General features: G+C 35.7%; 1 protein-coding gene across 2 annotated transcripts in view; it reads right to left on the bottom strand.

Annotated features, from left to right (window-relative positions):
- The window catches only part of LOC136039932 (uncharacterized), a 67569-nt gene that overhangs the window by 7880 nt on the left and 34182 nt on the right, over positions 1 to 25507 (bottom strand). For both annotated transcript variants that reach the window (XM_065723925.1, XM_065723926.1), the window contains 3 exons: positions 18522 to 18662; positions 5932 to 6076; positions 4887 to 5000 (listed from right to left, as the gene is read on the bottom strand). In XM_065723925.1, the coding sequence (XP_065579997.1) occupies positions 4887 to 5000; positions 5932 to 6076; positions 18522 to 18662 (400 nt within the window). The remainder of the gene's footprint in view (positions 1 to 4886; positions 5001 to 5931; positions 6077 to 18521; positions 18663 to 25507) is intronic.

The following is a 25507-nucleotide window of genomic DNA, read 5'->3' as shown; positions in this document are numbered from 1 at the left end:
GTAATAGTTACATTCCAGAACCCTTAACTGGAGGTTAACAAGAACCCCTCCCGTACATTCGCCCTAACTTGATAACAAGAATTTGATAAGTGGTTCTGGCCTCCATGCGTCTTTTGCCAGAAAAAACCCGATCCATAACCTCTCATACACCCTCCAACCTATTTTCCTTTCCCAGCTTCATCTTGTCTTACCAGCCCTCCCTATAAAGAACACTCCTAATTTGACTTCTTCTCGTATCACCAGGAACACTTTCCCCTTCCCTTGCACTTTATTCCCCGTGGGTACCCTACCAATGTGACTCTGGTTTGAGAGTTCCTACATGCGAAAATTATTCTGCAATAAATAGTCCACCCCAAAAATTATCCGCACCATTCCACAGCCCAAATTAAAAACCCACCCCAAGGATTACTGAAACTCAACGACGGTCAAGTTTCCCCAGTCGTTCTAAACTTCCACAATTTTTAATCACTAACGCCGAAAGCCTTAATTTAGACAAACTAACTAAACTCAAGGTCCTATCAGAATTAAATCGAACTGACGTTATAGCTGTTACAGAGGTACAGTCTCATGACAAAAAGTCTCTTCGTTCGTCAAATTATTCAGAATTTACTAAGGTTCGTCCTTTAGATCACCCATTTGGAATAAAGGAGGTGGTGTCATATTTTTTTTACTAAATGCAACCTTTTCCCTAAAATTATTCCTGTTCCTAATTTATCTAATACGATGAAATTTCTTGGCTAAGTATCAGACCTACTCTCCCGCCTCTACTGTATCATATTACTCGCCAGACTAAAATACTGATGCGAAACGCAAATTTCTCCAGCAGTTGCAGACCAACACTAATTTTGTTATCTCTAAGTACCCAAACGCCGGATTTGTTTGGTTGGTGACGCCAATGAACTTAAGATGAATTCAATTTGCTCCTCTCAAAAAGTTAAGCAAAAGGTTTAAATACCAACAGCTAGGGAAAATACCTCTCTAGATGTCATTCTAACTAATCTGAATAATTGTTACTGTCCCCCCTCAGCTTTGCTTCCATTGAGTGGGAGTTATCATTTTTCCCTCCTCCTGTCCCTCTTTCAATTTTAACCATATATTCTCGGTAGCTTATGGATCTTTCCACCCCCTTCAAAATGCTGGCCTTCTTTCTTTTGGAACGTGACTGAGTACTGAAGATTGGTCTGATATTTATAATTTGCATGATCTTGATGAAAAAATCACTACATTTCACAAAAGGTTAAACGATAAATATCTAATTTTTTCCCCAGTAAAAGATTTAAAAAGAGCTCTAGTGACATACCGTTCATTAATCAACCCATAAAAGCGCTAATTAGAAAAAAAATGATTTTTTATTTAGAAATGGTAAACTGGATGAAGCTAATAAACTAAGAAAAACAATTAAAAAGGAAATACATAAATCAGCCCAATCTTAATACAAGAATAAGATCAAAGAATCGTTTACCAATAAACCAAAGAAAAATACCGAGATATAAAAAATGGTGCGTGTGAGGAAGCCTAAGCCAGCTTGATTTTAACCTACTTGAATCCCCAGAAGTTACTGCTAATAATCTTATCAAGTTCCTTGCTTCCATCGTCCAGAGCCTTCCGGCATTGTCTTATCAATGAAAGTTTTTAAGCCGAAGTACTAGACCAAAAAGAATTGCTTCAATATTAGCTTACAAGAGGATTATTTCGCAACAGAATAATTAACTAAGTTTTCAATTTTCATATTTTTTCCTCAGTTGCTCTTTGATTCTCATTGTAGTAACTCAAATAGCTGCTTTTCCCTACGTGGATAAGTAGCGACAATTGTATTTATTATTATTGGTGGTGGTTTTTATTTGTTTTTAGTTTAGTTTTCTTTTAATTTTTTATCTTGTGCTGAGGACGCCTTGTTTGGACACAGGCGAAATATCCGCGTTGTTTTAGTCTTTCCTCTCTACTGGCCGTCGTCTCGTTTGAAGTTTTCTTTTTGTAGAGTTTTATCTCTCTTTGTTGTTTATTGTCTTATCAATTACCTACTGATGTTCTCCCTCCTACTTTCCCCTCCATACCTCCGTCTGAGATCGAAAGATGGGAAACTACAAAAAACAAGTGTCGTCTGAGATCGAAAGATGGGAAACTACAAAAAGTGTCTGCTATTTAGACATCTTGTTTCCTCTTGTTAGTGCTTTCAGTGACTTTCTATCAAAACCCTTGTCTGTTATTTTCAATGAGATTACCGAGTTTGACCAATATCAGCAAATTTGGAAACATGGTTTCATAGCCCCCTTGAAAAAGAAAGACGGAAAACTTGGTTTTGGAGGTGTTCGTCTTATTTCACTCACTCCTATATTCCCTAAACTGTATGCAAAATTCTTTGCAGATTGGCTAAAAGAGAAAATCCTACCTCTTACTGACCTGAGACAATTCGAGAACATCAATTCCATTTCTACTTCCCATTACTTTGTTTTGCTTATTGATTCAATTGGAAAAATTCTCGAAAAACCTAATTGCTGGCTAAATTTAATTTCCATTGGCCTCCAAAAAGCATTTGACCTTGTTAGCCACAATATTTTAGTTGAGAAACTTGTAACTGATTTCAATATTGATTCTTTTCTGTTTAAATTGGTTCTCTGCATTTTATCAAATAGATAACAGGTAGTCAAATACCAGAATCATTATTCCAGTCCCTTTCCTGTCCACAATTGAATTTCCCAAGGTTCTCTCCTAGGTCCCCACCTTTTTTCCGTTATAATAAATAGCCTTGCTACGGAAGTTCCCGACAGACGGAAATTTGCGGATGACCCAAAGGTTGTTGAATCCTGCTACCCAAACTTAGTAAGCAACCCTATGAGTATCCTCAATGATGACGCTGCGGACATAGACATGAGAGTAAACCCTTCTAAATCTGTGATAATGCCAATATGTTTCCTTAAAATCGCATCATTTTCCCTCAACGCTATCCCCCCAGATATTTCTGTGTCTTCCTTTAAATTATTCTCGGTTACAATTTCCTCTAATTTAAAGTGGGATGTCCACGTTAAAGATAGTGTCCATAGAGCTAATGCGTCCATGTCTCTCTTTAAGCTCTTGGGTAAATTTACCCCCCCCCCCTTCATTTTACTTTACTTTACGCTTACTTTAGCATTTTTCCAGTTTCATCGGCCACTACTTTAATAAGATCGCCCCTGGAAAAACAAGAGCTAAGAGCTCATATGACACTTGTGACGAGGCATGAAGAGCTAAGAGCCAAGAGCTCCCCGATCTCTCCACTCACGTTTTCCAAGATTTCTGTTTCCCTCCTACAACCCCCTATGCCCCCGGATCCAATTCGAGTCGAAAATGGAGCATCTGAGACATAAGATCCTTCTATATATCAAGTTTCATTAAGATCCGATCACTTATTCGTAAATAAAAATACTCCCATTTTCACGTGTTCCAAGGATTCCGGTTTCCTCCTCCAACTCCCCCCAATGTCACAGGATCTGGTCGGAATCTAAAATAAGAGCTTTAAAGCACAAGATCCTTCTAAATATCAAATTTCATTAAGATCCGGTCACCCGTTCGTAAGTCACAAAAACCTCACTTTTACGAATTACCCCCCCCCCCAACTCCACCAAATAGAGCGGATCTGGTCCGGTTATGTCAGTCACGTATCTTAGACTTTTTTTTATTCTTCCCATCCAGTTTCATCCTGATCTCTCCGCTTTAAGTATTTTCTAAGATTTCCGGTCCCCCCAACTGCTCCCCCCCCCAATGACGATGGATCCGGTTGAGATTTAAAATAACAGATCTGAGTTGCGAGGTAATCTTCTAAATATGAAGTTTCATGAAGATCCGATCACTCCTTCGTAAGTTAGAAATACATTATTTTTTCTAATTTTCAGAATTACCCCCCCCCCCCAATAGAGCGGATCCGTTCCAATTATGTCAATCACGTATCTAAGACTTCTGCTTATTTTTCCCACCAAGTTTCATTCCGATCCCTCCACTCTAAGCGTTTTCCACGATTTTAGGTCCCCCCAAACTCCCCCAATTTCACCAGAGCTTTGAGATACGATATCCTTCTAAATATCCAATTTCATTGAGATCCGATCACCCATTCGTAAGTTTAAAATACCTCATTTTTTCTAATTTTTCAGAATTAAACGGCCCCACACTCCCCCCCCCAGATGGTCAAATCGGGAAAAAGACAATTTCTACTACTAATCTTCAATCTCATGAAAAAATTGCCTATTTTAGATTTATGTAATTTTCACAGTTTTTTTAGTGGAGGGAGGTTGTTGGTAATTTGCCTAAATTTAGACAAATTGCTTTCTTCTTCCCTTTTATATTCATCTGAATAAAATTGAATAAAAGGGTCGTCCTACAGAATTAGAAACTTATGAATTGGCATTGGATCCTTAGATAAACTTTCCATAATTACATTCCCCCTCCCCTAGCCACAAGAACGAGGTGGACTATTTTTCGTTATTGAATATATATAATTATATATCTTAGTCATTTCTTGCAAAAAATTTTATGAGCCTACTCAGAGTGAGGACCAAACCACAGTTTCCCAAGGGTATGGGAATACTATATTTTCTAGATAAGGTATTTAAGCGGGTATGTAAATTGGAACTGCGCCTTATTTGAATAAACCGATCTTAATTGCGCTCTAACCTCAAAATTTTTTTTAGAAATAACTTGAAAATTACTAGAAAAAAATTTTGGTTGAGATTTGGCAGTAGTCTAAACGAAATTTTCTTTGATTATTATCTTTTTTTAGACGGTCCCATAAAAGTATTACTATCACTCAGACAAAAAAAAAATTCCATCAAACTAGTTTTTTCTGTAGTATTTTTTTTCGACACTTTTTTTTAATAGGGTGGTATGGTTAGTCGATAAAAAAAGATTGCGCTTACTGTTTATGTCAGTAATACCAATGGGATCTGTTCCTTTGATAATGATTTGCGACAACAGAGCTTCATTAGCTTTGTTCAGTTGGATCAGTGCGCCCTCAGCATTTCTGAGAAGATCTAAAAACAGATAAACAAAATTAAAATCTCCACTTAATTTATGATTCTTTAAGAGGGCGTTGCAACCCTTCAGTCAATATGGAGGTAAAGGTTCATAGAAAATTGTCATACAGGGTTTTTAACAGCCTTTTAATATAAAAGAAAAAATATTTTTTTATTACTAACTTTATTCATAGTGTTGTTTATTTAGTTTTGTCATATTTGTTAAGTCTTGTCAAAGGAAGGATTGAAATTAACGGTACTAAATAGCCCCGTAACTTATAATGTTAGTAACTGAGAAATGTAGTGAACCCTTTAATACAAAAATGATAACCTTTTAAAAATAAATATATTTTTTTCACTTTTTTTTAGAGAAGACAAGCTTAAAGTAAAAATTACTCTGTCTTACAACAAAGTGAGTAAATAGCAAATAACATTAGAAAATATTTAGAATCAAGATTCGGTGACGGTATGTAACGAAGAATCCTTGCTTCCTGGGCAGGAATCCTCTTTTAATTTTATTGTGATGATAATGTGCTTATTTGTTAGATGCCCGAAGAATATTTTTATAAAGTTCAAAACCTAGTCTTTACTCACCTGTAAGATTGTGGGAATCTACGACATTACCTCTGGTTTTCAGGGCGACCATGTTTATTTATTTATACAAAATATAATAGAGTACATAACATATACTTATGTATTGTAATCAGGGTTCTATCAAGATTTTTTTTTCGGGAAGGGTTATTTTTTTGGAGGGGGGAGGGGGTTACAAAAAACATCAACATTTTTTGTAAGCATTTTTGTTATGTCTTTGAAAATCGGAAAACATTTCAGGGAGTGGGGTCAAACTCCCTAACCCCCCTCTCAATAATATATAATTTTGTAATAAAGATAAGAAAGAAAAGTCCTAGAATTTAGCTTCTCTCAGATTCACTAAAGATATTTTATTTACCTGAGATTTTCTTAAGCAGCGGTTCAACAGCTCGTTGATCTTCTTGTGCCAATTTTAATTCGTTTAAAATTTGAATTCTATCCGCTAACGTTGTCAATTCTTTTTTCATCTCTTTATAAAGTGAATAGCCTTGAAGCAATTGATCCTGAAATTCATACAAATGACTAATAATTTCCATTAAAAAAAATTGCAAATGCCTTTGCTTGACCTCCCCCCCCCCATCTTCAACCAAAAAAAGGTAACGGCTGTATTTTGACCTTTGCTTCGACAGGGGTAATTGAAAAAAAATGCCCTCTCAACAAGTACTCAGCTTTGGTTTGGTAAAGTGTCAACTAACACTTTAGGGCTTTCTCACCAATGCTTTTATATTCTTTGATTGTTTCTGCCCAGAATTCAGTAAGATTTAAATGTTTAAAACCAGCACCCAAAGACCAATCTGTTGAAATTTCAATTAACGCCTATTTATTCGAGACTGACATAATGGTTGCTTGGACAATCCCGTTGTTGTTGTTTTGAAACAACATTTTACGACCAAGACTAATAAAGATAATAGTTACCATTCCTAAATCAGAAATAAATGACTATTTTTGTCCCACTAGCTAGATTTTATTGGAATTAGTTAAGAAATGCACAAAACAAGTTTTTCAAACAAGAGAAAAACAGGACCTTTAAACCGAAAATGAGCATAAATTAAGTGAAATAAACTCCCAAGTGAAAAACTACAACAAATCACCACAGAAAAATAAATGAAACCCAAAACGAACAGAAATTACAATACATAAACATATTTTAAATATTTAACTTCTTTAACTTTAATAAATCTAAAATGATTAAGATTTGAAGGAATGAATATCAGTATTTGTATATCCAACTGTCATATTAAACTGTCAATCCACATTCATTAGATTTTTTTTTACAGTCGAGTTTAAATTATATTCTGGTTTTCAGAAGAAATGGAGGGTGTGATCCCTACTTATTTTAATTTTCTGCTCGTTTTGAGTTTGACTGGATTATATTTATTATAATCTCTGTTGGTTTTGGGATTCATTTATTTTTTGATGGTGATTTGTGGTAGTTTAAAACTTGGAAGATTATTTGACTTTATTTATACTAATTTTTGGTTTAATGGAGCTCTTTACTTTTCTTGGAAAACTTATTGCGTGAATTTTTTTTTTAAATTAATTTCTGTTTGTTCCATGGATAAATTCATTTTCCACGGATAAATTTCATATTGCGTTAATGAGTCTAAATGATTCAAATTTACGTACGCCACTATACAAATTTCTTACCAACCTACTGTTCAAAAGCCTTCCAATTATTCATTTAAATCCCCCTTTTTTTCATACAGCACGTCTAGGCCTAGATTATCAGATATATGTACACCCCTGCAGTACTATTTTGGTTATGGAAGTAAGGACTTTCCCCTTCCTATTTTCTTTTTTAATAATTCTGAATTTTAAGAGTGAAAATTTTTATTACATCCCATTTTTCTTACAATTTAACAATTTAAATGTTTTGTCACCTAATAGTTTTTACTTCGATTACTTTAGCACCTTTGCTCATCTGAGTTCATATGACCACCTTTTCCATAAAAACCTGATATGCTCCTGAGGCCCAATTTACAACCCTCGCACCCAGGCTCTGGCGGGGTTGCGTTAACACTGGAGGCATTTTTATATAGCCTTTGGACTATTTTGAACAAAATAGTGGTCTCAAAATTTCACTTGAATGCATTTGGAGAAAAGAGGGCGTAGGGGACCTGTTTCCCTCCGGTCGCTTTTGACTCTTAAAATGGGGAACTATAATACCTATATTCAGGTCTGACAATGTTGCTTTGGACCCTACTACTTATAATTTCTATATTTCATATTGCGTTCCTGCCTAGATTATTCAGATCAGCGTACATGCCTATACCAATTTCTTACCAGCCTACTATTCCAAAGTCTTCCTTCTATTGATTTCAAACCTATTTCATATTGTGCTCCGCATAGTGTCCAGATTTGCGTACACCCCTGTACCAATTTATTACCATAATACTATCTAAAAGTCTTCCTTTTATTGATTTCAAACCACTTTTTTCATATTGTGCTCCTAAGCTTAGATTATTCAGATTTGTGATCATCCCTATGTGTGTTTCTTGGTGTGTGTGTGTGTAAATGAACCACCGGGGTTAAACGCCTAGAGCCTTAGACAGTGACAGAGCAAAGGGAGCCCCCAGTAATAGACATAAAAAAGGAGAACGACATACAGTTTTAAGAGTCTGTGACGATCGATTTTCTTTGTTTTTGTGACGACAAAACAGAGCTGGATAGGAGCGTACACAAATCTTTGTAATCCAAGATTAGAGTGGGAAAATGGAAAGCTGGGCTTAAATCAAAGTTTTCAGAATAAAGCGCTTCGAGTGTTATGTGGTGTAGGTTTTAAAGACTCGGTACAAAAGAGGTATATAGAATGCAAAATCTTGCCTTTAGCAGGACTTATTATTTTTTATCGAAGCATGTTTATATATAAATATTTTCAAAATTGTTTACCAACATGTTTTAAAAGTATGTTTGAATTAGGAAGTGATATTCATACACATTCTACGAGACAGTCCGATATAATTCGTCGTCCGCTTGCTATTACCCGTAGATCTCAATTTTCTATTCGGCATCTAGGACCCCATGCATGGAATTGTTTACCTAAGACTCTGAGAAACATGGATAGTTTTTTTGAATTTCGGCGGGAATTAAAGCTATTTTGCCTTAATATTTATGGTTTTGATAGTTGAGTGGACCTCAAGTGGAGCCAAGATTTTGGTTTTGATTTTGGCGATACTGGTAAAGTGGTTTTGGTTTCTTTTTGTTTTGTCTCTTTTGAAGTGTAAATCCGTTTCGATTGACATGCAGGGTAATTGATTTTTTCTTCTTCTTTCTTTCTTTTTTCTTTTCCTTTTCTTTTCATTTTTTCTTCTTTTTCGTATTGTTTTATTTGTATGTGTATTGGGGTTGTAAGCCCAAACAAGCTTTGCTTCGGGCCATTTGCTTGTTTTGTTTTGTTATTTATATTAATAAATCCATCTTTCTCTCTCTCATAAAACTTGAGAAATTTCTTACTTTACAAAAGCTTTATTATATTGATTTTAAGCATATCTTTCCACTTTCCCACACTGACCTTCGATTACCAAGATTCGTGTACGCTCTTACAAAAATTGCCCAATACTATTAAAAATCCTTTCAATCACTGATTTTAAGTCTAATTTTAAAATTTACCCTCCTCATTTTGATTTTTTTCGAGATTTTCAGAAATACACGTAAACCCATATAACTTCCTCTTTTCGCCATTCTGCAACTAAACACTTTCAACGTTATTTATTATTAAAATCTTTAGTTTTTCCTACCCTCGTATTTAGAGGAACATTGATAAAAATAACAAGCAGAACAATAGGGAATTCTTTTCAGCAATATAGTGGAATCCCAGAGTCCAAGGGTCATCCTCAGCATGGCACAAACGAATATATAAAAGAACATTCTCATTCCTGAACAAAATTGAAAAATTAAATTGTGAAATTCTATAGATTTTTGTTATGGTAGAAGTTTTCCTGAGGAAATTTATAGTGAAAGTTGTAACCCCCCAGAAATCGACGTAGGCGTGTACGTAATTCTGAGTAATCTAAACTTCGGAGCGACATATGGAAAGAGTGCTTTAAAATAAAAAAAGGAAGGCTTTTGAATAGTATGAAGGTAAGAAATTGGTAAAAGGGTGTACACAAATCTTATTAGTCAAAGCTTAGGAGCATATTATGGAATAAAGTGGTTTGAAATTGGTAAAAGTTATGCTTTTGAATAGTATGGTGGCAAGAAACTGGTAAAGAGGTGTATGGAAATCTAAATAATCTAGGCCTAGAAGCAAAATATGCAAGAACGAAGTGGTTTGAATTTAATGAAAAGAAGGCTATTGAACAGGATAACAAACAGAAAAATGTCTAATTCTAAAATAAGAATAACTGAAAAAACAAAGGGCAATATCGGCTATTAGACAGAAAAGAAGCAAAAAGGAAAAAAAAAAAAACAGATGTTTTGGCAAGCCGTCTTCAATGCTAAAAACAAAAAGAAGAAAAACTAACCTTTGAAGTGAACTCAAACAGAGCAGGAAAAGCACTGAATCAAACTAACAAAAAAAAACAAGCCAAAATAAATGAAAACCCATTCAACAATTAGATTTTGCAAGGACTTTCTGCCAAGCGATTGATTTACCTAGCCTACTGGCCCGATTTTTATTAATAGTGCGATCGGATGATATCAATTTAAACTGAAGAAAAATGTTATTTTAGTCTCTTAACATTAAGTTATTGTAAATTGGTTTTTAGGAATATCTCCAGTATCCCATTTTAAAACAAGGTTTCTATTTATATATTTTTTAATTTCAATTAATCCCTAAAAGATTGTGACAAGCCAATATCTGTGGACCTGATAATAAATATCTGATATCTGAAAATAGAAATAATAATTTTAATTCTGCCTTGACCCTTCATATTTTAATAGCCAAGATCAGTTAGTTCGTTTTGTTGAGACAAATTCAATATCCATAGCAAATGGCTTACCATAATCTTATAGGAAGGAAATTGAAACTAAAAAAAAAAACATTATTGGTATAAGGGTATAGTCAAATCTCATTAATCTAGACGTAGGAGAGCAATAAGGAATAAAAAAATTATAGTGCATAGGATCCAGAAACAATTTGGGCAGGAACAAACGGGGCTGTGAAAATTGAATTTGTAATAAAGATGCTGATCCAACTGATCCAAGTAAAAAGAATTAGAAAAACAACACTTAAATAGTTCATTTCCGAGAAAGATAGGGTATAAGAAAAAGTTTTCATTGTTATTATTCAAAAGTTTATAAAAAAAAAGTACGAAGAAAAAAGTCTTAACTCGCAGAAATTAAAGAGTGGCGTAGGAATGTATGTCTAGGCTTACGAGCGGAATATAGAAAACAGGTTGGAAATCAATTAAAAGAAGACTTTTGAATAGTATGATGGTAAGAAATTGGTATAGAGGTGTATGCAAATCTGAAAAATCAAAGCTTAGGAGCGTATTGTGAAATAAAGAAAATATAGGTTGTAAAGCCTGAAAACAACATCAGCAGACTTAAACTTGCCTATTTTTACGAAAAGGGGGTACAAGTTGGCTTGTAATAACAAGAGCTAAGAGCTCATATGGCACTTGTGATGAGGTCGAAAGAGCCAAGAGCTCATATGGTATGAGCTCTAGCAAAATTCTAAGAGTCAATAGATTGCTTTAAAAGAAAAAATCAGAGGCTTAATGCCGGAAGGGATTTAAAATAAGAGCTCTGAGTCACGAAGTCCTTCTAAATATCAAAATTCACTAGGATCCGATCACCCATTCGTAAGTTAAAAATACTTACAATTTTTCTAAATTTTCCTCTCCCTTCAGCCCCCCACCCCAGATGGTCGAATCGAGGAAAACGACTTTATCAAGTCAATTTGTGCACCTCCTTGACACGCCTACCAATTTTCATCGTCCTAGCACGTCCAGAAGCACCAAACTCGCCAAAGCACTGAACCTCGCCACCTAGCTCCACCAAAGAGAGCGGATCCGGTTCGGTTATGTCAATCACGTATCTAAGACATTTATAAGCGTTTTCCAAGATTTCCGGTATCCCCCCTCCAACTACCCCAAATGTCCGAAGATCTGATCGGGATTTGAAATAAGAGCTCTGAGACATGAGTTGCTTCTAAATATTAAATTTCGTTAAGATCCGGTCACCCGTTCTTAAGTTAAAATACCCCAATTTTTCTGTTTTTCCAAATTAGCAACCCCCAGCTCACTCAAAGAGAACGGATACAGCAGTCATCAGTCGACTGGTCATTCACGGGATTGACATAGACACAACTTTGGAAGATCTAGAAACACCACACCTAAGCGAAGAAGACGTGGAATCGGACACATAGACCAAAAATGAACCACTGTATATTAATCACAAAAAAATGAAATCATTTCTAAAAATTTTAACTGGCATAAAAAAACTGCTCTTTTTATTATTGTTTGAATAAATTTGAATTTGTTTTATATATGTTGTTCTATATTTATTTAAAAAACCTAGTCTGAGGTTTTTTTCAACACTTTTTTGAAAAAATATAGAATATAAACCTCACCCCGCTGCCAGCGGGGCTCATGGAGCTTCGCTCTATAGATAATGTTACCTGTAAGCAAGCCCACTTTGCGCATTTTTAGTTTCATTGAAGGGGGATTTTAGAAAGGTAAAAAAAAATGCGCTTCTCTAATAATAACAGAGAAACAATATGCGATCACCAGAATCTTGCTATATGCAGTAATACACACTTTAGAAAACTTGAGACGAAACTAAACATTTACCCTAAGCTGAAATAAACTAACGAAAGAGGGGGGGGGGTAGTGTCAGATAAACCACCCTGATGTTTGGAAAGACCATAAAATAATTTGTTACTTAGGACATGTAACATACCAAACAGTCGAGCTGTTAGCTGAATGTACGATCTGCCAAACCGGTTTCATAGCCACAAGGACAAATGACTGGAGACGGAATGCATTGGACTTGTATGATTTGCGCCAAATATGTGTACATCAGGGGGGTGGGGGTAAGGTTAGGTTTTTAACCCATTTCTGAGATATATTCTCCCCCCCCCTAATTTGCAAATATATAGCCCAAATTATACTATTGTATAAACTAAAGTATAATATTTACATCATGTTTTGGTGTATTTCATTATGATTAACGTAACTACACTTCTTGAGTGTGTTAGGTATAATACATAAGTACCAGTAATTTTCTTTCAAAAGGCCACAGACTAATAGAACCAATTTTCGTTGTTTTTTTAAGTTAATCACCCCCCCCCCCCTAAAAAACGAACCAAGAGCCTGTGTATGTACCTGCAGTCCTTTGAGTCTGCAAGGCTATCGAAATATTCAACACCCGACTTTAGAATAATATCAAAAATGATTACCTTGCCCTTTTGAATTATCTATACCGTTCTTTATAGGTAGGAATTTTTTCATACATTTCAGTTACAATTTTATCCTTATCTTTTGACATAGATTCTTTGAATGACCTGCTCATCAAATTCATGGAAAACGTTTTAAATACGTATTTAAATTGCGCATTTGAAAAGGCGGCCTTTGAAACAGGTGAGCAATAACTGGGGTCCGCGTTGTCTGTGCCCAAAGGACATGGGAACTAATTAAAAGTCAATAGCTAAGTTCATGAATGTAAAATCATCATTGATGACTGTCACAGTGTAAAAATATTTTCGCTTTACTGTGCTGACTGCATAGATGACTGGAACAGTTACATCCGCAGGACTTTGCTTCTTAGGGAATTCCAATTTCGTCAGCAATAGTTACAGCTTAGGGGTATAAGCCTAGAGAAGGAAACATGTTAAGAAAACATTTCATAATACGCACAATAGCTGTAGCTAACACCTGTTGCATGGATCCCCCCTATACTTTACCGCCAACCCACCTTCCCCTAAAAAGCAAATATATAGTCCAAATTATATAAAACCAATGCATTCTGTCACCCATCACTTGTTTTCTGGTTCTTCTTTTAAACAGTTAATTCAATTAATAAGTACAAGGTATGAAACAAGAGAGACGCATTGGGAGAATAGAGGGGAAATATATAATTTTGACTGTATATTTACACATTAAGGGGGGGGGGTAAAATATAGGGATTTACATGCAAAATCTGTTTGCTACAATTGTTATGCATATTGTATTCTTATCATGCTTCCTTCTCAAACATGTTTCCTTCTTAAATCGTAAGTTAAAAATACCTCATTTTTCTAATCTTTCAGAATTAACCCTCGCCCCCACTCCCCCAAAGAGAGCAGATCCGTCCCGGTTATGTCAATCACGTATCTAGGACTTGTGCTAATTTTTCCCACCAAGTTTCATCCCGATCCCTCCACTCTAATTTTAGGTCCCCCCTCAATTCCTCCCAATGTCACCGGATCCAGTCAGGATTAAAAATAAGAGCTCTGAGACACGATATACTTCCAAACTTCAAATTTCATTAAGATCCGATCACTCCTTCGTAAGTTAAAAATACCTCATTTTTCTAATTTGTGCAGAATTAACCCTCCCCAACTCCCCCAAAGAGAACGGATCCGTTGCGGTTATGTCAATCATGTATCTAGGACTTGTGCCTATTTTTCCTACCAAGTTTCATCCCGATCCCTCCACTCTAAGCGTTTTCCAAGATTTTAGGCCCCCCCTCAATTCCTCACAATGTCACCAGATCCAGTCGGGATTTAAAATAAGAGCTCTGAGACACGATATCCTTCCATATTTCATTGAGATCCGATCACTCCTTCGTAAGTTACAAATACCTCATTTTTGCTATTTTTTCAGAATTAACCATAGCCCCCCCCCCAACTCCCCAAAACAGAGAAGATCCGTTCCGGCTATGTCAATTATGTATCTAGGACTTGTGGTTATTTTTCCCACCAAGTTTCATCCCGATCCCTCCACTCTAAGTGTTTTCCAAGTTTTAGGTTTCCCCCTTCCAACTCCCCGCCCCCGTCACCAGATCTGGTCGGGATTTAAAATAAGAGCTCTAAGACACGATATCCTTCTAAACATCAAATTTCATTGAGATCCGATCACCCATTCGTAAGTTGAAAATACCTCATTTTTTCTAATTTTTAAGAATTACTGGGAGTAGCGCTTATTTTTCCCATCAAGTTTCATCCCGATCCCTCCACTCTAAGTGTTTTCCAAGATTTTAAGTTCCCCCCTTCCAACTCCCCCCAATGTCATCAGATCCGGTCGGGATTTAAAATAAGAGCTCTGAGACACAATATCATTCCAAACATCAAATTTCATTAAGGTCCAATTAACCGCTCATAAGTTAAAAATACTTCATTTTTTCTATTTTTTGCGAATTAACCGGCCCCCCACTCCACTCCAGATGGTCAAATCGGGAAAACGACTATTTATAATTTAATCTGGTCCGGTCCCTGATACGCTTGCCAAATTTCATCGTCCTAGCTTACCTGGAAGTGCCTAAAGTAGCAAAACCGGGACCGACAGACTGACAGACAGACAGACCGACAGAATTGGCGATTGTATATGTCACTTGGTTAACACCAAGTGCCATAAAAACACTAAGCTATTTGACGTAAAACGAATGAGAAATACGACATTTAAACTGCTAAATTCTACGAAAATGGAATGTCATAAAAAAACTATCACAGTTAAAAATTAATAATTAATTTAACAAAGAAAAATAGGAAAATCTTTAATTGTAGAAACGAAATAGTGGGAAAGGAGTGTACGCAAATATGTAAGAACCCATGCTTACAAACTCAATATGTAAACAGGTGATTTGAATACGATTTAGTGTCCTACGACTTGGTCTAGTCTTTCCCGGCATTTTGTGGTGTCTTCCGAAGGATATAGGCGTGTGAAGAAATCTGAACAATCAGACGTTGCTAACGCTTAAAAAATAAAATAAAAATTATCTGGCAAAATCAAAAGAAAATAGCTATTTAAAAACAAAGAAGATTAAATTTCTTAATCCTATATTATGTTCCTCTAATATCTTTAAGCTAATCACAGAGCAAAAGTCTTTTTCCAGTGTTTTTGTGTCTTTCAAATAATGCAGGGGTGTGCGCCAATCTAAACAATCAAACCTTAGTATAGGGGGACGGCCCTATTAGGATCATATACGTTCAGCCTTTTAAACCAAAGAAATATGATATTAAACTTAAAATAAACGGTGGGATTAGCTATTATAATTGTTTAAACAATAAGAGTAAATCTCTCCAGGGGAAGTTGAAAAGAAATAGCTTAAAATAGAAGAAGACGAGAATTTCATATTACATCTAATGAGGGATTCGGGGGAAGATTTGCCTCCTGATCTGTATTTCTATCCTAGATTTAGGACTCGATGTGGTTCTTTCCGAACCTCTTGATCTCACCTGGCCCTCCTTTGCCCCTACGACTTTATTTCCCTTCTTATTAGATCGAATGGTCTTTCCTGACGCTCTTGATTCATCTTGTTCTCCTTTTACCCCAAGCGACTTCCTTTCCCCTTTTTCGGTCTTCTTTACTGTGTCATTATAGGGTGTAGTCTTTTCCTGAGGTTCTTACTCTCATCTCCTCAGCCCCATTCTACTTCCTTTCTCTTCTTTTGACTTCCTTTACTGTTTTAAGACTTGGTGCGGATCTTTCCAATCTTCTTGGTTTTATCTGGTCCTCTTTTCACTCAAGGCTACTTCTTTTGGCTTTCCTTACTGTCTTTTTACATGGTTTAGTATTTTTCTGCGGTTCTTGGTCTCACCTGGCTCTCCTTTGCCCTAGGCGACTTTCTCTTCTTTTGACTTTCTTCACTGCCTTGTTTCAAGTCTTATTATATAGTTTAGTATCTTTCTGAGGGTCTAGTCTCCTCTGGCTCTCCTTTGCCCTAGGCGACTTTCTTTCTCTTCTTTTGACTTTCTTCACTACCTTGTTTCATGTCCTATTACATGGTATACTTACCTTCTTTGCTCCATGCACGCTCCTTTCCCGTCTTCTGACTTCCTTTACTGTCTTCGAGTTGGTCTAGTCACTTCCGGTTGTAACTGGTGTCATCAGAATGATATAGAGGTGTACACCAATTTAAATAATTAAACGTTGGTAAGATTATCCATTATTAATGTTTAAAAAATAAAATTAAACTTGCCTGAGGAGGGAGTTGCAGATATAGGTTGAAAAAAGAAGAAAATAAGAATTTAATACGTTAAATTAGCTTTTTTCTCAGTTATAAGTTAATAAGCTTTTTCTGAGCTCGTTAGTCTCAATTAGCCCTCCTTTGCCCCTTGCGAGTTCCTTTCCTTTCTATTGACTTTCTTTACTGTTATACGATTTAGTCTAGTCTTTTTTCGGCGTTTTTTCGGTATTTTGCGAATAGTATAGGGGTGTGCACCAATGCGAGCAATCAGCGGTCGTAGGATTACCTACCAGTAACGTTTAAAAACTAAAATTTAACCCTTCAAGGGAGAGATTAAAAGAAATACGTCAAAAAAGAGAATAAGACTAATATTAAATTCAAATAAAGTATTGGGTGAAATTTCACCTTCGTATCTGTTTTTTAGACAGGCTTAAGACTTGGTCTGGTGCCTCCAACCTTCTTGGTCCCTTCTAGCCCCAAAAGAAACCATCGAAAAAATTATTGGCGAAACGGTATAAAATTAATGATAACATTTTAATTGGTTGGAAACAGTTTAAATGTTGTGGGAAAAATCGAGACATTTTTTACCAGCGAACCGAGACCGCTTTACCAGCGATTGACCCAATTCAATGCAATGACACCGACCGAAATATGATGTTCTGCTGCTTTAATCAGAAACAAAAAAAGTATGGACCAATTATTTGTGTTAAAATACCACAAGTAACCATAACTTAGGAAGAAAGGAGAGATAACAACTAAGATAGAAATTAGATAAAAAGCCCCAATTCAATGTCTTTACCCAGAAAACAAGACAAATTGCTAAGGTATCCAAAACGGCCCACAAGCGTTGATTCTTAACCTACTCCTGTGTGTGATATATCATTAAAAACAATTAAACAGAATGATAAGAAACGCACGCGAGTTGGACTTTCTTCATATGAAAAAAAAAAATTCGAGAATTAAGGCTCTAAACAAATCTTCCTAAAATATGACCTACCTAGATCGTTTTTTCAGGCCGGAAAATGTCAGCGTACAAAGTTTAAAAAATTCATGTTAAAGTTCAATAGAACTAATCAATGCTAAAGAATATACAAGTGAATTTGCATCTTATGCTTAACTTGGTTGCAGCAAATGTGAAGAATAGTAAAAGAATAGTCACAATACTTATCGAAAAGCTTACTTAAATTCAAAAAGATGGATACGATTTTCACTTACGTTATTCTTGCTACCGATTTCTCATTAAAAGCCAAGCAAAAATAAGCTCCCTGAAACTAAAAATCATTCAAGCTTATATACTTGTCCAATACAAAAAATCTAAAGTTTTCTCAGAATACTTTACAGGGCTTTAAACTCATATTAGATGTCAGTCAAGTAGATTTTTTTTTAACGAGTTTTAAACAATTTACAAAAAAAAAACCTACAAATATTACAGCTATGCTCCCAAGTCCTAAAACATCATTGGTCAAAAAGATCCTTCGATATAAAGGCTTTAGCTTCTATTTATGACACATGACAGCAAGTATGCAATGGCATAATCCTGTGCTGCCGACCATAGAAAGTAATGTGAGCAGAAGAAGGTGGCATAAGTTTTTATTTGCGATATATTTCGTCATTCTGGGATCCGTTGTCTTAAAATGAGCAGTTAAGGTTCGGGGTTTAGTCGTTTCTTGGATCTTGTAGTAAGATTTTCGTTGTATTACAAGACTAGTTTTATTTTGCAAATATAATCTTTTCATGACCCTTTAGATGTAGCAGATTGATTAGAGAGCGACGCGTTAAGAAAAGTCTAAATCGTTTGCTTCATTTCTACCATTTAGCATTATTTAGGAGTGCTGTTTGGGTTAATTTTGTATTATGTATTTTTCTTGCTTAGAAGTCGATCCTCGAAAACCAGTTCACCTCGTATTCTCGCTTCTTCTCAGATTCTACTTGTTCAGCTTTCTTGGACATGAAGACACTTTGCAAATAGATGGCATATACACTGCATTCATCCATTTCTTGAACTTCTTGAACCAAAGATAAAGATGATCCAATCCCGCTCTGCAAGCAAAAATTTCACTTTTTTCATAGTACTTTAAAAGAGTCTCCATTGAGTATGCGTGAGAAACTTTTAGTAAACTAAATTAAACAAAAAACTTTTCTAGAATTGAAGTTTTCAAAAGAAAATAGAGCCATAAGAAGACCTGCAACAACCAAAAGTAAATTCCTATAGCGAATAATTATGATAAATTAGAAATTATAATAGAAATAAATTATGATAATGAAGATGACTGGAAAAAAACAATGAAAACAATCAGAATGTTTAATATATAATGATGTTAGTTCTTGGAAATATCAACAATTCAATATTTCATTAAACTGAATTTTTGATTTAATAGACATTTGCATAAAGAGAATAAATATATATATAAGATGCATCATTTAACACTCTTTATTTCTGGTTAACCAAATTCTATTAATAGCACTTTAATGTAGGCGTATACGTAGTGTGGTGTTAGAAAAAGGCATTTATGCCCTCCTTACAACCTGGACCTTTGGAAGTAGTTCAAAATTGATTTTCCGTCATCCTTTTAAAACTTTCATCACAATAACTCCAATCTATCCTTGGATATTAATTACTGATTTTACGTAACATTTATAACCCTTCCTGACCTCAGAGGATAAATAAACCGATTTTTATGGCACTTGGTATTAACCAAGTGACACATAGTAATCGCAAATTCTGTCGGTCTGTCTGTCGGTCCCGGTTTTGCTACTTTAGGCACTTCCAGGTGAGCTAGGACGATGAAATTTGGCAAGCGCATCAGGGAACGGACCAGATTAAATTGAAAATAGTCGTTTTCTCGATTTGACCATCTGGGGGGGGAGTGGGGGGCCGGTTAATTTGGAAGAAATAGAAAAAATGAAGTATTTTTAACTTATAAGCGGGTGATGGGATCTTAATGAAATTTTATGTTTGGAATGATATTGTGTCCCAGAGCTCTTTTTTTAAATCTCGACCGGATCTGATGACATTGGGGGGAGTTAGAGGGTGAAACCTAAAATCTTGGAAAACACTTAGAGTGGAGGGATCAGGATGAAACCTGATGGAAAAATAAGCACAAGTCCTAGATACATGATTGACATAATCGGAGAAGATCCGCTCTCTTTGGGGTAGTTGGGGGGGGGGTAATTCTGAAAAATTAGAAAAAAATGAGGTATTTTTAACTTATGAACGGGTGATCGGATCTCAATGAAATTTGATGTTTAGAAGAATATCGTGTCTTAGAGCTCTTATTTAAAATCCCGACCGGATCTGATGACACTGGGGGGGGATTTGGGAGGGGGAAACCTAAAACTAAGAAAACACTTAGAGTGGAGGGATCGGGTGAAACTAGGTGGGAAAAACAAACACAAGTCCTAGATACATGATTGACATAAACGGAACGGATCCGCTCTCTTTGGGGTAGTTGGGGGGGGGGTTATTTCTGAAAAATTCGAAAAAATGAGGTATTTTTAACTTACGAACGGGTGATCGTATCTCAATGAAATTTGATATTTAGAAGGATATCATGTCTCAAAGCTCTTATTTTAAATCCTGACCGGATCTGGTTACACTGGGGGAAGTTTGGGGTGGGGGAACCTAAAATCATGGAAAACGCTTAGATCGGAGGGATCGGGATGAAACTTGGTGGGGAAAATAAGCAGAAGTCTTACATACGTGATTTACATAATCGGAACGGATCCGCTCTATTAGGGGCGGGGGGTTAACTCTGAAAAATAAGAAAAAATTACGTATTTTTAAATTACGAGTGATCGGATCTTCATGAAAATTCATATTTAGAAGGACCTCGTAACTCAGATCTCTTATTTTAAATCTCAACCAGATCAAGCGTAATTGGGGGAGAGGCAGTTAGGGGACCGGAAATCTTTGAAAATACTTAAAGCGGTGAGATCAGGATGAAACTGGATGGGATGAATAGAAACCTGTCTAAGATATGTGACTGACATAACCGGACCGGATCTGCTCTATTTGGTGGAATTGGGGGGGGGGGGTAAATTCGAAAATTGAGGTATTTGTAACTTACGAAAGGGTGACCAGATCTTAATGAAATTTGATATTCAGAAGGATCTCGTGCTTTAAAGTTCTAATTTTAAATGCCGACCAGATCCTGTGACATTGGGGGGATTTGGAGGGGAAACCGGAATTCTTGGAAAACGTGAAAATTGGGGTATTCTTATCTTACGAATAGATGATCGGATCTTAGTGAAATTTGATTTTTAGAAGGGATTCATGTCTCAGAGCTCTTATTTCAAATTCCGACCGGATCTTTTAACATTGGGGGGAGTTGGAGGGGGAAATCTTGGAAAAACACTTGGAGTGGAGGAATCGGGATCAAGCTTGGTGGATAGAATAAACAAATGTCCTTGATACGTGATTGACAAAATCGTACTGGATTCGCTCTCTTTGGAGGAGTTGGGGGAAGGGGTTCATTGATTTGGCGAGTTTGGTGCTTCTGGACGTGCTAGGACGATGAAAATTGGTAGGCGTGTCAGGGAGCTGCAAAATTTGACTTGATAAAGTCGTTTTTCTGGATTCGACCATCTGGGGGGCTAAAGGGAGAGGAAAAATTTGAAAAAATTAGGTATTTATAACTTACCTGTAGGTGATCGGATCTTAACGAATTTTGATATTTAGAAGGACATCGTGACTTAGAGCTCTTATTTTAAATCCTGACCGACATTAAGCCTCTTATTTTCCTTTTTAAATCAATCTATTGATTCATAGAATTTTGTTAGAGCTCATACCAAATGATCTCTTGGCTCTTAACTCTTCTCGCCTCGTCATAAGTGCCATATGAGCTCTTGTTTTTTATCATAATGAGCTGGCTATACACTGAAAATCAGGTAGTTAGAAGTATTCAGTTTGAAATTTGTTTTGAGATATTAAAAAGTGTATTTTAAGTTTTGATATTGTTCTTTGCTTTAATTTGAAAGTCAAACCTAAAATTCAATCTGTGGATTAAATTTAACATTCACACCCTTATCAACCGCAGAAAGTTTTATCTTGAAAAATCTAATGGATCCTTCGACATTTATTATTGACTTTTATAAAACTTATAGCTTTTTTGAACTTGGGAGGGGGATAAAAATATAAACATTTTTTTTATCAGAATCTGCTGGCCTGCATATCTAATAACTTAATTTTGTTATTGACAATAATCAGTTTGAAATTTACTTTAGGATATTAAAATTTCTATTTTAAGTGTTGTTATTAGTAGTATGGCCATAGGCACTACAATAGTTCACAAGTAGTTTACTAGAGTCTGAAACAGATGAATTAGGATTTTATCAAAATCGGAGCGAGATGAATTTGTTTGCTTTTAGATTTAGAAACATATGAAAAGGGAATTTACCAAGATTCAGTCGAACACAGACACTACGACCAGCTCACAAGCGGTATACTAGAGTCTAAAATAGATGAATTCGGATGATACGTAATTCAGACATATGTAATATGAAAAGTCTGAGAAAAATGAAATGGATTCTTTTTAGAGTTTGAGACTTATGAAGTGGGAATTACCAGGACTCAGTCAAACACAGACACTACTACCAGCTCACAAGTAATACACCCTGAGTCTGAAATAAGTGAATTAGGTTTTTACTAATATCTGAGAGAGAGAGAGATGAATCGGATTCTTTTTGGAGTTTGAGACATATTAGGTGGGAACTTATCAAGACTCGGTCAGACACAGACACTAATACCACCTCACTAATGGTGTACTAGAGTCTGAAAAAGATGAATTAGGATTTTACCAAAGTCTGTGAGAGATGAATCGGATTCTTTTTAGAGTCAGAGCCATACGAAGTGGGAATTTATCAGAATTCAGTCAGATAAAAACACTACTACCAGATTACAAGTGACATACTAGAGTCTGAAATAGGTGAATAATGTTTATACCAAAGTCTGAGAGAGATGAATCGGATTCTTCATAGATATAGAGACGAATGAAGTAGAAAAACAACTGATGGCAGCTAATCTGATATTTTCACCTACAGCCAACCAAAAATTGCACATTTTTTTAAAATAGCTTCATTCAAGTTATGTTTCAAATTAAAGGAAGCTATTTGACTTTTTCCGGCTTTAGTATACCACTTTTGAGTTGGTAAGAGTGCATGTGTCTGAATGAGTCTTGACAAATTCCCATTCTTATGTCACTAACTCTAAAAAGAATCCGAATCCTCTCTCAGACTTAGATAAAAACCTAATTTACCAATTCCAGACTCTAGTATATTACTTGTGAGCTAATAGTAGTGTGTGTATGACTGAATCTTGATAAGTTCTCACTTCATATGTCTCTTACTCTAAAAAGAATTCTGATTCATCTCTCTTAGGCTTTGGCAAAAATCTAATTCACCTAATTCGGACTCTAGTATACCACTTGTGAGCTGGAAGTAGTGTATGTGTCGGCCTGAATAATTACAAATTCCCACTTAATATGTCTCTAACTCTAAAATGAACCCGTTTCATCTGTCTCAGAAATCAGTCATAACCTAATTCACATATTCCAGAATCTAGTATACCACTGGTGAGCTGAAACCAGTGGAAACCACTGGTGGAAACCACTGGTGTCTGAGTCCGACTGAATCTTGATAAATTCCCACTTTGTCTTTAATCCTAAAAAGGATCCGACTCATCTCTCTCGGACTTAGGTAAAACCAACTTCATCTATTTCAGGTTCAAGTTTCACTTGTGAGTTCATAGTAGTGTCTGTGTCTTTATCAATTCACACTTCATATGTCTCTAACTCTAAAAAGAATTTAATTTATCTCACTCAGACTTTGGTAAAACCTAATTCATCTATTTCAGACTCTAGTACGCCACTTGTAAGCTGGTAGTAGTGTCTGAGTCTGACTGAATCTTGATAAATTCTCATTTCATACGTTTCTAATTCTGAAAGAATCCGATTAATCCCCCTCCGACTTTGATAAAAACCTAATTAGCCTATATCAGACACTAGTATATGACTTGTGAGCTGATATTAGTGTCCGTGTTTGACTGAAACTTGGTAATTTCCCCCTTCATATTTATTTAACTCTAAAAATAATCCTATTCTTCTCTCTCATACTTTGGTAAAAAACCTAATTCACCAATTTCAGACTCTAGTATATCACCTTTGAGCTGATATTAGTGTCTGTGGTTGACTGAATCTTGATAATTTCGCACTTTGTATGTCTCTAACTCCAAAAAAAGGTCCAATTCATCTCTGTCCGACTTTGGTGAAAACCGAATTCGTTTATTTCGGACCCTATTATGCCACTTGTAACTTGATAGTAGCGTCTTTGTCTGACTGAATCTGATTCATCTCTCTCAGACTTTGACAAAAACTGAATTAACCTATTCAGACTCTAGTATATCACTTGCGACCTAGTACTAGTATCTGTGTGTCACTGAATATTGATAATACCCACTTCACATGTCTTTAACTCTAAAAACAATCCGATTCATCTCTCTTAGACTTTGGTAAAAAAAAACTAATTGACCTTTTTCAGACTCTAGTATACTACTTGTGAGGTGATTTTAGCGTTTGACTGAATCTTGATAAATTCTCACTTCTATGTCTCTAACTCTAAAAAGAACAAAATAGTTACACATTTTTATTACAACATAGTATTCGAGTAGCATACCATTTGTGAGCTAATAGTAGTGTCAGTGTCTGACTGAGCCTTCATAAATTCTTACTTCATATGTCTCTATCTCTAAAAAGAATCCAATTCATCACTCTCAGACTTTAGTAAAAAACCTAATTCACCTATTTCAGACTCTAGTACCATCACACTTGTGAGCTGGTAGTACTGTTTGTGTTTGAATGAGTCTTGATAATTTCCCACTTCATATGTCTCTAACTCTAAAAAGAATCTGATCCATCTGTCTCAGACTTCAATACAGAACCGAATTCACCTATCCAGACACTAGTAGATAAATTTTGAGCTGTTAGTAGTGTCTGTGTTTGACTGACATTTGATCACTTTCCATTTCATACATCTCTAACTCTCTCTCCGACTTTGATAAAAACCAAATTCATCTATTTCAGACTCTAGTATACCACTTAAAAGTAGATAGTAGTGTCTGCGTCTGATTGAATTTTGATAAATGCGCAGTTCATATGTCTCTACTGTAAAAAGAATTCGATTCATCTCTCTCGGATTCGGTAAATATCTAATCCATCTATTTCAGACTCTAGTATACCCCTTGAGAGCTGGTAGTAGTATTCACTACTACCAACTCACAGACTCAGTGTTCACTACATTTCATCTTTCTCAGAAATGGGTAAAAACCAAATTCATCGATTTCAGACTTTAGTATAACGCTCGTGAGCCCGTTGTAATGTCTGGGTTTGACTGAATCTTGATAAATTCTCACTTTGTATGTTTCTTAATCTAAAAGGAATTTAATCCATCTCTCTCAGACTTTGGTAAAAACCTAATTCACATATTTCAGACTCTAGTATACCACTTGTGACTGTGTCTGAGCGGGTGTTTGAGGTTTGAGGAAGGGCACTGGGGCCCTTGGAGGTGGAGCATGGATGACCATAAGCTCCCTCTTAGAGAAGCGTTGATATAAGCACTCATTCCCATTAATATGATGATAAAGCGGTTACAATGCTTCAATATTATAGATGGTGTCATGTAAAGTTCAATACTATATGATAAATTTTATTAGTCCAATTTAAAACCAAATGAAGCGGTTTACTTTCTTTTGTTAATCATCTTCAGACAAGTACTTGAAACTGAGATGTCGGCTGGATTACGCTAATGATGTACCCTCTCTGGTATGGTTATGCAAGTAGGTAAGTGGCCCACATATAAGCAATAATTACAGTTCAAATAAGGTATCCTGTCTG

The sequence above is a fragment of the Artemia franciscana genome, chromosome 20 (genome assembly GCF_032884065.1).
Source record: "Artemia franciscana chromosome 20, ASM3288406v1, whole genome shotgun sequence".
Taxonomy (NCBI): domain Eukaryota; kingdom Metazoa; phylum Arthropoda; class Branchiopoda; order Anostraca; family Artemiidae; genus Artemia; species Artemia franciscana.
The sequence above is the reverse complement of the archived record's forward strand: the minus strand, read 5'-3'. Positions and strand labels throughout refer to the sequence as shown.